The 15,494-nt window shown below is 46.3% G+C and overlaps 2 protein-coding genes across 4 annotated transcripts in view; one reads left to right on the top strand and one right to left on the bottom strand.

Moving 5' to 3' along the window:
• The window catches only part of LOC120901003 (alpha-N-acetylglucosaminidase), a 37,877-nt gene that overhangs the window by 806 nt on the left and 21,577 nt on the right, over positions 1–15,494 (bottom strand). The window contains exons 2-5 of one of the 2 annotated variants that reach the window (XM_040308671.1): positions 1,874–1,933; positions 1,563–1,805; positions 1,306–1,496; positions 49–1,240 (exon numbers count right to left, since the gene is read on the bottom strand). In XM_040308671.1, coding sequence (XP_040164605.1) covers positions 49–1,240; positions 1,306–1,496; positions 1,563–1,805; positions 1,874–1,933 — 1,686 coding nt within the window. Of the gene's footprint in view, positions 1–48; positions 1,241–1,305; positions 1,497–1,562; positions 1,811–1,873; positions 1,934–15,494 lie in introns of both variants that reach the window. The other variant, XM_040308672.1, reaches the window with a different exon arrangement.
• LOC120901004 overlaps positions 3,697–15,494 on the top strand; it is a 30,682-nt gene continuing 18,884 nt past the window's right edge. The window contains exons 1-2 of one of the 2 annotated variants that reach the window (XM_040308674.1): positions 3,697–3,785; positions 4,627–5,046. The gene's annotated coding sequence lies outside the window, so the exon portion shown is untranslated. The remainder of the gene's footprint in view (positions 3,786–4,626; positions 5,047–15,494) is intronic. The other variant, XM_040308673.1, reaches the window with a different exon arrangement.

Below are 15,494 nucleotides of genomic sequence, written 5' to 3'. Positions count from 1 at the left end.
GCATTTAATAAAAAATAGAACCATTCATCCAATCATCAATTAACATACCCAAGGTCTAATTTTGGAGCTTGGACGACGATTGAACGTGTACTTGCCACGCATCAGCTCGAGCCCCTCGAACGCGTACACCGTGCGAAGAAATATGTTCCACGCCTGCTGCGCTCGCTCGTCGCTGTCGTTGCCATAGCGAGCCACCGCATACTCGCTGAACCACTGCTCCGCGCTGTCCAGCTCTGCGTTCCATCCCATCTCGAGTGCAAACTCATACAGTGCATAGTTTTGATTGATGCCTTCTGGTGTAATCCCGGTGCCGAGCAGTGTGTACGTGGAATTGTCCCTCGTCTCACGAATACCGCGAAATACGTTCCCCACCGATCCAAGCATCCCTAGCGTTCCACCAAAGTTGCTCAACATGCACCAGATGAACGGTTGCCCTGCGTAGGACGCTGTCCGGCCGTACTGTGGATACTGTTCCGATTGTAAATCCAGCACAAGCATACGCCCTAACGGGACGGCCGATAGGAAGGATCTTATTGCACGATCACTCCAAAAGGGATTCTTCACAAACATCCACCCTTGCAGGAGCCAGATGGCATCTGGATCGACCTGCACCATGGTGCTGTAGATCGCTTCGGAAACGCTCGACAAATACTTCCCACTCGGCAGGGCGGGATCGATCTCATTGAACGGATCACTAAAGTACACGTGATCGGTACCGTACGTCTTAATGGCTAGCTGCAGAAAGCGTGACCCTATCGCAGCAAACAGTGGCTCGGTTGGATCGAGAAACAGTGGACTCGCGTACTGTGGTGGGAAGTTGTTCCACACGGACACATTCGCGAACGAAACGTTTGGATAGAGCGTACGGAACTGTACCGGTAAATGGCCTGCAAAGGCGGGCAGTGCTACCGCCATACCGAGACGACGCATCTCCCCGACAACACGCACTTGGAGGGTGTGAGCGAACTGGGTGAAGCTCGGTGTCAGTGGTCCTCCCCAGCCACGGATGTTGCCCATACGCTGCCAGGCGAAAAAGCCTGGCCCGGACAGGTGATCATCGATCTGTGCGTGGGTTAGATTGTACTCGAGGAAGACCTGTGTCCAGAGATCCTCCTGGAATGGTGCCAAACTGAGCGTGATGCCCTGGAGTGCCATCCAGTCGATGTGTCGACGCCACTGGGGCCAACTCCACCAGGTGAACGAGTATGACCATGTGCAGACGTTCTGATAGTAGATGATACTGTGGAATAAAGAGGAAGTGATCGTTAGAAATGGAAGATTTGTAGATATGTTATCCTACTTCACCTGCTTGGAGCCTGTATGGTCACATTGACGGGTGGAAGAACCGCGGGTAGATTAAGCTGACTACCTTCCCAAGCGACAAGCACCCGGCACCAGTACCGGAGATAGTGATAGAACGCTTTGGTAGCAGCGACTCCACTGGATGCTGTAATCTGCACTTCAGAAGGGTCGGACACTTCCTCACCTTTAAACAACTGAGTTACAACAACAGGTAAGGAAGATGACACGATTCTCATTCATTCACCCACAATAATACTCACGCTAAACGAATTCCTTTCCATGGAACTGTCGATCGTGACGCGGAACTGCTCTGCCTGCTGCTGAGGTAGGAGTCGTGCGATAACTTCCAGCGCCGCCTGTTGCTGTATCACCTCCGACACTTGTGGCCGCACGTGCTCCAGGATGTGTGCCGCATAGTCTTCCGTTTGCTGAGCGAATCCCTTCGCTAGCAGCTGTAAGACAAGCATCACCAAAACTGCTGCCTTCATCGCACTACCAATGCGCTGTACTGCATCAATCGGTAAGTTAGTTCCACTCCTTGCAACTTCACAAGCGACCCGATCCCACTTACCGAATGTGACGAACTGAAGATGCGATTGCAACTGACGATCGTTTGGGGGTTGCCTATCGTCTTTCGTTGAAAGGTAAACAAAGTTAGACTGATAATGCTTCAATTGAACGAAATTACTATCATCAGCGAGCAGCCAGGCGGTCTGATAGTGGCGGGTTTTGTATGTATCAAGACGAAGGAAAACAGGGAGTGACCGAGTGAAGGGAACCGTTCAACTTTTGTGTGTGTGAGAGAGAGATGAGATTAAGTAAAGGAGAAGGGGCTAATGGTGATAAGAAATAATTAAGCCAAACTTTTTGCCGTGTGATTCCGATGACACATCCGTTGGTCTCTGCGTCGTCAAACACACATTGACACGTGCCACATATGTGCATGGCTTCTATACGTGTGTGTGTGTTGTGATGCAAATGCGAAAGGAGAAAATGGCCATAGAACATGCAATTCAGAGGAGTGGTGATATGTTTGTAAAATTCATCACACGATTACAACGGAAAAAGCGTCTTCAAAATTCGTGTACAGTTTGGCTGAGTGACAAGGGGTTTTATTGTTTTTTTAGTGTTGTGCTTCAGTGTAAAAAGTATCTAGAAATTGTAGTACTTTGACACTAACCACTGCCTCTATATGCCAAAACAAATTACATGTTTCAGTTCAAATGATCCTTTCTATACAAAGGATTGTCTTTGGATTGTTAAACGGAAGAAGAACATGCAGTTGATTTGGTTTAGTTCGACGCAATGAGGAGTAGCTTTGTTCACCGTTATGAGCGGAAGGACGTTGAAAGGAAGACATTGGATTGTGAGTAGTGGGTTTAATTGGTTTCTTTCCTAAATATTGTTAACTGTAACTTCAGCCTACAACACACGAAGTTATATTATTTCATTTTTTCCGCTTTTAATTCCTTGCTGTAACCGTTGAAATCGTATTTTCTATTCAACGAGTAGAATTTTCTTGAAAACAGATTTGAGCGTTCAATCTTTCTTTGAATGAATCAATTAGAATCCCAGGAAACAAAAAAGAGTGATGCCATGCTTGCGAGGAATACTTGATAACAGAGAGCAAGACCCTAAGATCAGTGGAGTAGTAGAGTTTAAAGAAGCATTCACCGTTCAAATCGACGAGGGCTTTGTCGACCCCTTTTTTGTCTTGTTCCAGCTTGTTTGACCGTTCCAAGCATCCGGCGGATGGAGTACACAATCCAATTCGCCACTTCTTTTAAATCAATTATTATCATTTTTGTTGAAGCATGGTAAATGTGTAAGAGAAAAAAATGTTATTTAACTAGTGTTTACACTAGTACAGTCAGAATTCAATACAGTCAGAATTCAATAGCTCAACGCTTTTTAGTTAGCATGCTTTTTAGTTGAACGCTCAAACAAGCCAACTAAATAGCACCTATTCAAAATACAGTGCCCACAGTTACATGTACGGTTCAGTTTGCGTGTTTATGCCAGTTTATACTAAGGGCAGAAAACCTCTCGAATTCATTCTACTAGATCGATAACCGATAACCGATTGGTATCGTATAACCTATGTTTGTTTCACCGACTCGCATCTGCCGACGGAACGGGAACGCAACTTGTAAAACGATACTAAAATAAAAAAAAAGGACGATCGAGAGCGTTTTGTCAAACGCTATATAATAGACACACACACGTAAGTTTATTGTTCAGCCTTGCGCATTCGATCTCTCACAGCCGTCTACTATTAAGCCACAACAAACGCTACACTCACTTCTGCCCGCTGGGCAACGATAGACGCTGTAAAAATGAACCACACCCCACTCAGGCACTCAGCGCATGTGGTTCATTTCGGAAATAGCGCGCGTGGAACGGCACACCGCGTACGCGAGCACACGCGTCGTTCAAACGGCGAACAGTTGCGCTCTAACCTCGCTGGCAGTTGCATCGCAAAGGTGGGAAACCATGCCAACCGGCTCAAAGCTCACTTTAGTTTGAGACGTCTTTTATTGTTTCTTTTAACATCGAACGAACAAAAACAAACACTCGTGCACGCATCTTTGGTGCGTCCGCTAAAGGCCTCGTGGAACGAATTCTGGTGCGTGCGTGACACTGAAATTTCCCAAGCGACAAACCACTTATGTTTGGTGTGTTTGAACGAAAAGCGAGAGAGAGCGAAAAAAAAAAACTCCCAACAGGAGCTGTGAAAATCGGAAATAATCTCGCATTTCGGGGTGGAAAAGAAACACCCAGCATCCACAGCCGATTATGTGCGTGTGCGTAGGCGGGTGTTGTTTTATAGTGACTCGGTGTTTATGTTGATGTTATTTTTGTCGTAGCCGAAAATCTCTCCCCTTTCCCCCTTCCTCCGTGTGCATTGTTTGTTTAGTGACCGTTTGTTTAGTGTGAATTTTCATGTATTTTTGTGTGTGTGTGTTGTTTTCCTTGCCGAAAACAACCTGCCCCCAACCGCTGATTCGAATTTCTCAAGCGTGACCATATTGTCGGTAGTCGATGTTAGTGAGTAGGCCATGTTTTTTTCGTATCGATGGTGCCATTTAAAGAAAAACTGTGATTCACACCACGCGCCTTTGAGTGGTGGGGGGAAAAGGATTTTGAGTAAAACCCAACATCAAAACGCATATTACTTTCTGTGTCCCCTCCATTCCCTTTCCAATCCACGGACAATCCCCGCGGTCAACGACAACCGGTTGCATTGAAAGGAAAGCTAAATTTAAACCAATTCGTCGGGGCGGGTGTGTGTGTGTGTGTCGCCGAATTTTCCTCTTTTTTCAGCAGCAGCAGCATCAGCAACAGTGTGCATGTGTGTGTGTTAGTGCGAAAGTGAAGTGGAAACCCCCCTCAATATCCCCGACTGCTGTGTTTTAAGTGTTTCCTCTCCTTCCATCCCTTGCAAATCGTGCGTGCAAACAGCAGCGTGCTTTTCCCGCGCGACAAACAAACAAGAAATTCGGTCATAATTGCCGTTGCTCGTGAGTCGTGTTGTGGAGTCGACGTCGGGTTGGAGTGTGAAGCACGCGTTTTTCGCGACTCGCCCGCGTGGAAACTCTAAAAATAAAACCATCCGAAACACGGCTCCGAAGTCACCGAAAGTGTTGGCGGTGGTGCTATCAACACTGTTGCGCCACTTACTGTATAGGATACTGTGTGCAGTGTGTCCTAACGCCTGGAACGGCAGTCTCTGCAACTGGGAAGGTAATGTCCTTATAAAACAATAACATTTCCTTAATTTCATAATTTACAACACTCACCCGAACTGACGCAAACATGACAGCGAGATTGTGCTGCTGGAATGCAGCAGCCGCAGACTCTCAGTAGGCTTCGTTTATTTACTCCAAAAACAAATGGCACAGTTTTGATCGGTTCTGCGCAAAGCAGGCCAAAGATGAAAGCAATTAAACGGTCACACATAAACTCCCGCACATAGTAAGGTGGTCATAAAATTATTGTTGATTTTACTGGGGCTGTTTGTGATGGTGCGCGGAAGCTTTGCCGAAGATTGGGCCGAGATTTGCAGCCGCCGTCTTCTTCTCACGTCATCAAAACGCGATCTTCCCTATCAACAACCGCCGAGTCCGATTGGTGTCCGGTTTATTCCGTAAGGCTGAATGATTATTTATTCGTTTTTAAAAATAAAACGTGCGTGCTGTTTGCGAGATGATGATGGTGGTGGGCCCAAGATGTCGTAATGCATATGTACCAGTGTCCACACGTCCTTCTGCCACCCTTTCGGGGGTGATCGTGATTGTACACGCTTTTGGCATGAAATCATCATCCCCAATCATCATCGAACCAATGTTTACACGGGTCGGTGTCCAACGGGGGGTAATTCAACGCGTTGTTGGAGGTTGAAAACAATAGAAGAGCATAAATGGGCGGGTTGTACATGGGGTTGGGTTCTAGGAAGCGGAATGTGTACTGTTTGCCTTTGAAGAAGAGTTTTATTTGCCGCCCGTTGTTCACCTTTTTTGTGCGTATGTGTGTTTCCGTCGATGTGTGTTCATGTTGCTGGTACGGTTTATTTACGATCGCCGTTGCTTCATCTCCCAAAATCGACCCCATCAGCATCATCATCAAGGTCACCATTTTACGACCAACCACCACCGAACCCACGACCGCACGGACCGCTCGAATCTTTGAAAGCGAAGGACATCGACCAACGGCGCGGCCAGAATGACATCAGCAGGGCAGGGAGGGGCGAGTCCAAGGAACGTAAGAGTTTGTCCCGCCGCACACCATTGGTGTGACACTGTTTACTATCAGCGATGACTTAATGGTACACATTCGCTGTCACACTGTGGCTGTCAAAAAAAAAAAAAACAAACCCCCAACTATTTGCCGTGGGACATTGGGCAGGTCTTACAGGCGCGCGCGCGTACCGTTTGTCGCCACCGGCGGAGGTCAATTGGTCGAGATCGACAGTTTGCCTTTGCCGGGGTGACATATCATGCGCCCACACTAAATCGTGAGTAGTACGATAGAGAGCGCACATGGGACTAGGACTGGGGCGGGATTGTAATTGCGCTCGGTTTGAAGTCATCACTTCACAAGCCGTCTTACACGTTCTACTTCCTTTGCAGTACAGGGTTACTGGGTTGCACAACGTAGTAAATAAACGTTTCAAACTGATAACTTGCAGTACAACAACAGTGAAGTCCCTCTCCTTGAAAGAACCTATAAATTAGATAGACATCCATAAGCCCTTTTCTATTTGTTGACTCGATTCCAGAAGAATCGATAAATTAGCTGGTCTAGGCCTGCTATAAGCCTGTAATGGACTTGATTGTCTATGACTTACTCGTTTTACCCTTCCCATGATTGTCAGACTTGCATATGAGGAGACCTATGAACAGGACTATAATTAACTTCAGGGCCGCACAAAGGATTCAATTCTCAGGTGACTGTGAAATTCAATCAATTTAATATTGGAACTGATCTAAGGTCCATAAATTAGTACAGGTCGGTCCGTCCAGTGTACTTTGACATATTTTCATTTGAAAGCTAGGAAGTCCAAAATTACCCAACAACTCATACAAAGTCCTTAGAAACCCTTACTTCCTATATGCCAAATTCCATAGAAATCTCCAAAATCATAGAATCCATTATGGCGACCAAAACCAGAGCTAAGGACCCACCTGTAGTCTATATAGGTACCTTGAACTGATCCCAAATTCATGTCGATCTCATCGAATCAACATAGTTCTTGGAATTGCTCCTACACCGGCCCTGAAACTGATCCCAAACCGAAATCGGTCTTTTAACGCACCTTGAACCCATGCCGGGTCCTAGAACTGATACTGAACTTATTCCAATTCTGCATCTGGACTTGTCCCATTCAAAGAACCATTCGCAAACCTGTAACCTCAAATTTCATTCGACAAAGCTAGAATTGGATTGTTGGAGATGTGCATAACATCGTTGAAATAGTTCGCGAAACCCTGTAAGATCTTCCTTTAGGTCTTTTGTTGATAAGAATATGTTTATAACACTCACTCTTGTCAGTTGTCACGTTTCGTCCCGAACCCCGATCACAATGGCCCATTTTTGATTTCCTTTTTTGGAACAAAATGCACACGCACACACACACACACGTGCAACCACACACCGGTACCAAATTTGCCATGTTTGGTTGAAACAATAAACTGTGAACCTGTTCCTGTTGCATCCCATTTTTGGAGATCCCTTGGACCCTTCGTTTTGTCACCCGAACGAACGTACCCTTTCGACATGCTCGGAACAACTCTGAAGTACTCCTTCCCAGTAACAACCTTGCTCTCGCTCTCTTTCTCTCTCTCTCTTAATCTACGACCCGAAAATGTCGAAGTGCAATGCTGCCGGGTGGTTGCACCTCGACGATCAGTTCCCAAGCAATAGGGGATCATTTCTTGTTTTTTTGTTTGTTGAGGAAGTTATTTGCTTTCTCCAATGTGCCTCCGCCATCGTTTGTCCACTTGTACGTAATCTTCGCATGTTAAGGTTAAGGACAATCAGTGACCAAAAACCCAGCGAGCGACCCATGCCTTTCGATTGAGGTCAGCCGCACGCAGTTTTTTTTTCGTTGATGGGTTGGGTTTGAATTTTTGAGACAGCGAATTATCATACAATAAATTAAACGCAACCAGCGGAACGGCTTTTTTTTCGGGGGCCCGGAGTTCCTCGTTGCGTTCGAAATGCAAATGAAGTTATTGTCGGTGGGTTTTATGCGAGCTTCCCGTTTGGTAGGTGCTGGTGTCTGGTATTTACTTTTACGCTCTTCACTGTCGTTGTGGTTCGTGTAACCGGGAGGGGTCATCTGTTGTTGTTTTTTTTTTTTGGGTACGAGTATTTCCTTTTCTGGCGTGTGTTTTTACTGTCTTTTTCCACTGCCGTAGACAACGGACGCGAACAAATAGCCCAAAGCACTACATGGTTTGTGCTTGACCACCGCCAAGTAATCATGGTTGTATCGATTTAATGTCAATCGAACCGGTAACGCGGTTACGTTCGGAGCGAACGAAAGTGCCGTTAATTGTGGCGAGCGACGGTTATTTCTGAGAATCTGAGGCGACGACGCGTTCCAGAATTTGCGGGCACGCACACGTGAGGATCGTGATTGAATTTCCGCGCTTGATAGTGCAGGACAGATGTGTGTGTTTTTGGTGGAAAAAGAGCGTGGTAGCTATCTACGCAATAGGATCATTGCTGCTGAAATCTGGTATGATTATAGCCGTAGCCACTTTCTTTCTTCACAAATCATTGGAAAAGAAGCGCGTTCCAGAGTGTTCCAGAGTGCGTTGATAAACCCGTTTCCCGGGCCCTCTTTGGAGGTGGCGTCCGCGAAATGTCAACTTCAGGCCCGCCCGGACTGACAGACTGATGATGCGGCGGGAATTGTATGATTTAATGGCGCCATTCACTCGGCACACCAAATAAGGCCCTGTCCAGTCTAGCACAGCCGATCGGCCGGGGACTACATTCTCGGGCAGATGTCAGCGATATGTTGTGATGTCCTCGCGGAGATGCTGCTCCTGCAGGAACGCAACCGGCGGAATGCTCGATCGCAACGATTCGTTGGCGGTCGATGGCTTTTGAAGATTCATCGCGAATCGATCGCCCGTCCGCAGAAGGTCGTCGTGAAGATAATGCGTATGAATTATTGATGTCTGTCTAGAAGCGGAGGCTGTCCCTCAGGTGAAAGACGCTTTAACTTTCCAACAATCGATCGACAACGGTAACAGTCATTACGGGTGCGCAATGAGGAATGTCTGAGATTTCTGTGACAGCGTGCTGGAACTTGGGGAAGAGTCGCACTCGTGACTGGGTTGTGTGATCGATGGAATATGCGGTGGGTAATCTTTGTCTCGATGTCATGATGAAGCTATTGCCCTAAACATAATACGCAACGTGACATACAGGTAGCGGCTTATCATTGATCGCCTGAACATTATTGGCGATCGTGTAGACTTTCCTGCAAGCGCTAAGCTCTTCAAATCCCAGAGTTCACACAGCGGGAAGGTGTCGATTGGGCACGATTTCTGAGGCCCGCCGTTAGTGTCCAGTGCTCATCGTTTAAGGTCGTGATCACATGAAAACATGCAGCTGCAAAAGCTCGAGCATTCTCGATGCATGTTCTAAACAGTAGATTCTTTGGAGCATCACAATGTCCAAAGCGTGACTTCATGACGACGAACTTCAATGGCACATATGCATCTTCTATGCATATTGTTTTTTTTTCTCTCTTTCCCTTCTAGCACACGAAAGATCATTCGAAACTATCATTAGAAATTGAAGGTGAAGAAGGGTTGCACATTTATAAATATCCGTGTCACCGCACAGCGGGACAGATCGAGCAGCACGCGCACTGCGGAAAAGACTGATGATCTATCATCCCAGCAAATCCCACACGATCGCACGATCGATCGGAAAGGTCCGCGCGAAGAAAGGTTCACGTGTGATCTTGGCAGGGCGGTGTTCTCGACCTTCCCACCAGCTCGCGCGGGATCGTTTCCGACAGCTTAAGCGGCCGTTAATGAGTCAATCGATAGCAGCTCCCTCGCGCCCGTTCATTCATTTCAAGAGTTGAAGAGCTGTTGAGACACCGGCAAGATCCGTCGTGTGCGCTTTGCGCGAGTAAATTATCGTACGCCTCGTTCCCGTTCCGCGCATTTGCCTTCGCATCTTCAAGCGCGAGGGGTGTTATTTAATGTTTCAACTGTGGTTGTTTTTTCTTTCTTTCTTTCGCTCTTCCCTTTCGCCCGTTTATTCCACCAGGATTGAGCACGAGCATGAACGCGGCCGGGGTTTTGGATTGATAATTAATTGAGCCGATAATTGGGTTTAAGTATTGGCGGAAACAAGTGTGCGCGCGTTGGAGGATGGTGCGAAACTCAAGATGATGATTGAAATTGATTGCCTTCTCTAATAACCGTTGCCCGTGGTGATAGAGAGAGAGAGAGAGAGAGAGAGAGAGAGAGAGAGAGAAATTGTTGTGATTGCTGGCGTTGTTTGCTCCAGTGAAAGCCCTGCGCGTATTTATTCGCATTCATTTCAAGTGGTTTATTGCATTTTAATCAATCAAATTTTTGGAGAAGATTGGTGTTGAGTGTTGGAGCTTGAATGGGCGGCAATTAAATCATTCTTATGGAAGTTAACACTATCATTAAGTTATTTTGGTGTCTAACTTTTCAACAGTAATTCTTTAAAATGAGAGAAAAATGTATATTTGGACCATTTCTTCAAAGATTAATGCCTTTAACGACCTGCCGTTTGGAGAAACGGGTTTTTCTCTATTTAAACGTCTTGAAATCACTTCTCCAACAGTGCCCTGAGGTAGTTGGTAATCTGCCCACGTCCAAGACGAGGCAATAAAAGCCATTCATAATCTTCACTTTTTCCCATTTCGCTCAAACTGAAGCTCCCTCAAAAAGCCCAAAAAGCACTCATAATTATGACTCATGCTCGCACTGAACTAATGCTGGTTGGAATCAAGGCGCAGAGATATGGCATCAGCCTCAGCAAAATGGATGACCTTTCTTCTGCGTACCGGTTCTTCCTCTCGAACGCTCCTTTTCCATTTGTCTCACCGTTGGTGCGAAACATCACGTCATTCCAACATTTTTCCTCACCATTCCATTCTATTCCATTCCAGCAGGATGTTGGTGGTGGAAACGGTACGATGAATCACTTCGCAACATTGACCTCGCGTAACGGACCGGGGCACGCAAACTCTCCTAGCACCCAGACAGTGTGTCGTCGTCGTCTCGGGTTGAATTTTCCACCGGGTGCATCGGTATCCATCGAACAAGATGGGGACCTGAGGGGACCTCAGCACGTGCCCACTGGAACTGGAACAGGGTGCAGGACGAGCGTAATGAAATTATTATGGTGCATGCAATTTCCTCCCAGTGGGAACATAGAGAACCAGGCACACACACAATCGCAGAGGACAAGGTCGTTTCGCTTAGTTTAATTGGAACAGCTCCTGTGGTCTGTTTTCATTCTCGAAACGCGCTGGTCTAGTGGTGGAAGGGAGGGCACGTACATTTTTCACTTCAAACAACTATGGGAACGGTGCCAATGAAATGGACACGACACTACCGCACACCACACACTGCACCTCGCCTTCGTGATGATGTCACCCTTATAATGGTTGTTAGTTGAATGTATACGTGTACATGCCAGCCATCTGATAGGGTCGTATCTCGATGTACGTAATACTTTCCTTTTTTGTTTTTGCATACTCTCTACTTAACGTCCGCTATTTACTTTCATCGGTTCTGGTTCGAATTCGGAGCGACCAAATGGCCTGACGACACAGAACTATGAACGGAGTTCGAGGGCGGTGCGCGTTGTTTTGACAGTAAGTAAACTCGCGATAAACAACAATGCCCCCGCATCCCTACCGGAGCGGACGTTTTCTGAAGTGTAGTGTAGCGTACAACACAGAGAGGTCAGCGCGTCATGTGTTATTACTGTGCACGGTTTTGTGGATCAATATTTTCACTAGCAAATGTGGTGCTGGGGGTGATTTTAATCTATCGAGGACGGCCAGACCGGTATGTGTGGACGTCCGCTAGAAAGATATTGCAGGATATGGACTTCCTTTGACGTGTGGGCGATGCGAGAACCGCGTTCCACAAGCGGGTGACGTGAGCCTGCTATTATTATATGGAAATCTGGGATAAAAGTCAATTTGCTCGTTTGGCAGTGAATAATTAAACTAGAGTAAAAGATAGACAAGAGAGATCTCGATGGATTGGATTAAATCATCTCTTATCCAGGGTTTATCGTCGTTAAAATTTCGTACTAAACATAGTGTTTGTGGGCTATCATCAATATATCTTATGATTATATATCTTAACATGCATTTGAGCATCGCTATCATTCCAATGTTATGGAATGTAGTTATCAACATTATCAACAACAGTATCAAACTGGATCATTACTTACTTACTTACTTTCTCACCACATCATGACATTAATCCCTAACTAATTCTTTGAGGTTTGATCAATCCTTTGCCTTATCTTGTGGTTATAAGATTCTTTTTTCAAGTCTCATTGAAGGATTATCTTTTAGAATCTTCTCTCGAATCTTAGCTACTCCATACCCGTAACTGATGAAAAACTAATCCATCCAACTCCAATAGAATTCTGAAGATTCGCTGGAATAAACAGACAGTAAGACGTTTCTGTGCCGGTCTCGTAGTACAGTCGTCAACTCGTACGACTTAACAACATGCCCGTCATGGGTTCAAACCCCAAATAGACCGCGCCGCCATACGTAGGACTGACTATCCTGCTATGGGGGATCAATAAGTCACTGAAAGCCAAGCCCACAAGTGGGTACAGGCAGGCCTTGACCGACAACGGTTGTTGAGCCAAAGAAGAAGAAGAAGACGTTTCTGTTAATTTAAATCTTTTGGGCACACTTTCTCGAGTGTTTTGATGATGTTGGGGCTTTATTTATGCCTATTAAAATGAAATTTTCTGATCTCATGTCCTAGAAATTTCCAATAATCCCAACAACAAAACCTTCAACTTCATTAGTCTGCTCACCGGCACCGGCTGTCCAATAAGTCACCCCTAGGTTGTAGCTAATTTGTAATCAAAAAGTGTCTTCAAATTAGAACTAAACCTTCGACGCAACATTATTGATAGAGATTCGTCCCCCTAACCCGTCCCCAACAACCCATCCGAAGACGTGTTGGTGTTGTTGCCATCCTATTAAAGCAAGCCTAATCGATGTGCAAGCCGCTGCTCTATTGATTTGAGCCGTGATATGGGCGAATTGTCTGCCTTCCCCTCACTAAAAATGGAAATCCAAACATCTATTTGTTTTGGTGAGTAGTTTACAAAGCAGTGAAACCGTACAGACCACCACCATGCCATTCCGCTGCCGCCTTCCGTCTTGTGTGTGTGTAATTGATCGAGACAATTAACAACAATTTTGTTAATTGGCTACATATAAGACCACAAGGCAAGCTGCTGCTTGTGGCCCCGTGTGGCTCACTGGAATCTTAAAATCGGACATCAAAAAAAGGGATGGAAGCAGAATATAGAAGGAAGCTAAGGGAAATAAAACCAACACAAACAGGCCCAGAGCGGTAGCGGTAACCGGGGACTGAATTTCAAGCAGGGCAGTGTGTGGAATCAAGACAAACATCTTGCGTCTACGAGCTCTCGGTACAGTCATCGGAGATGACGCGTGAAAGAAGACCCTCCCGCCCCTTCTTCTCATCCGTTGAATAATGCATCGTAGCGTTCTCTCGGCGTGTGGACTGTCTGTCCGTAGAAACACGTGCTACTGCCTCCCGCGTGCGTGCGCGCCCCTTGTAGGGCCGTTGGCGCGGACCGGAAGCTCGTTGGCGCGCGCCCACTGTTTACGCCGTTTACCGGTTAAGCTAAACATATCATAACTTTTCTCAAAATCCCGGCACCATTTAAAGACATCCCGAAAGAAGAATTCGAACCATTTTCGGGCCACTCTTTTGCCTGGGTGGGTGTCTTATTTCATCCCCAGCAAAGCAAGACCGTGGGAGATGAGGCAAAAAAAAACCATCAACCGTGTAGAAATTTGCCTACAAATCAACGAAAAAGGCACACAATCGTTTCTTTCCAGTCCCTCCGAAAACAAACCTCATCTCTGGTTCCGGTTACCGGAGATAAACAATCATCAGCAGAACTGAAATGCTCTCTCCCTCAGTCGAAACGATGGAAACGAACGACGCCAATCGGTTGTCCGATTGGAATTGGGTGAGCAGGAATGTTTTGCTTCTTCCTGTCCTGGCTGACGTGTTAAAATGTTTCCCAAAACCAACTACCAGTGCATGGTGAATCCAACAGCTTGGGTGGCCACCAGGTCCAATAGTTGGCGAATGTTGTGTCCCACGGGGGGGAACGAGAAAAAGCGCCAATCTGCCAATCGTTGTATTCTCCAAGAAAATTCTAGACAAAAACCCGCGGTACGGCTGTAATAGAGGACACACGATGGGACACGAAAAGGGAAAATTAGGTCATCCACCAGTAAGGATGACGCCATTCTTCACCACCAACTGGCAGTGAGTAAACGAGAGCGAACTGTGACTTTTCCTCTCTCTTTCTCTCTTTGTGGTGGGAAAGCAAAATCGCACAAAAGGATACTGGGGAATGTCACACGAGCGTCGTCTCTATGGTAATGTTTTTCTTTTCTATTTTCATCACACACACCCATGCGCGAGCTAGAGACAGTGAGCCAGGGTACAGGGAGTTCGTACATCACAGTCGAAGGTCAACAATGAAGATGATGCTAATGGTTGATGTTTTGTATTTTGCTCTCGGGCTCGAGTCGTTCCATCATTTGGGGACGTTTTGGGGACATTTTGGGGACGCTTTATGTCTACCAAGATGCTGCTAACTAAGCGTCTAGGAATGGTAGTGTCTGTGCGGAATGGAAATGATTTGATGTGATATTCACCAACAGCTGTTTGGGGTGTAAATTTACACCACCAACTATAAACGAAAACGGCCCAAGCAGTTGTGGTGAGATCACGATGACTAATTGCTTCCGAATGTGTAAGCAGTCCTCGTTCCTTTTTTTTCTTCCCCTCTACGGGGTCCAGCTGACAGCTTCACCTAGTGCACACTCGCATAACGCATAACGTGTGATCGGCTGATTTGCATAAATAAACCATTCGAATGCGTGGGTTGGCTCGTGTGCATCGCGTATTTCTGCATTGCTACCTTCCATTCCGGTGGTGAGTAAACCAAGGAAAGGGTGGATGAGGAAATCGACCTTAACCTGGACCCTGTGTGTGCGCGAGTGTGTGTGTGTGTGGGTCTCCCTATATAGGGTCGCTAGGAGGTGGAACTGACAGGCTGATGGGTATGGAGATGGCGTAAGCAGTACTGGCCCCTCCTTTGGGCTCGGTTCTCCGAAAGCGAAACCTGCGTTGTGACTCAACTCAATTGCGGTATCGAAGATGATCAAGATAAGATTAAGGCCCGATCGGAGTAACACGATCATTCGAATCGTATTTCAAAATAATAATTTTGATTTTAATAAGCAAACTATCACGTAGCTCGTTTTCCAGCAACAGCTTTGGAGTAGTTTTCGATTTTTCGAGGACACCTTCACAGGGATGATTGAGTGTGGTTCTACTACAACCGAACGAAGGAACTCGTGATGT

This window comes from Anopheles arabiensis, chromosome 3 (assembly GCF_016920715.1).
Source record: "Anopheles arabiensis isolate DONGOLA chromosome 3, AaraD3, whole genome shotgun sequence".
NCBI classification, from domain to species: Eukaryota; Metazoa; Arthropoda; class Insecta; order Diptera; family Culicidae; genus Anopheles; species Anopheles arabiensis.
Note: the sequence above shows the minus strand (reverse complement) of the source record. Positions and strands in the feature narration are given on the sequence as shown.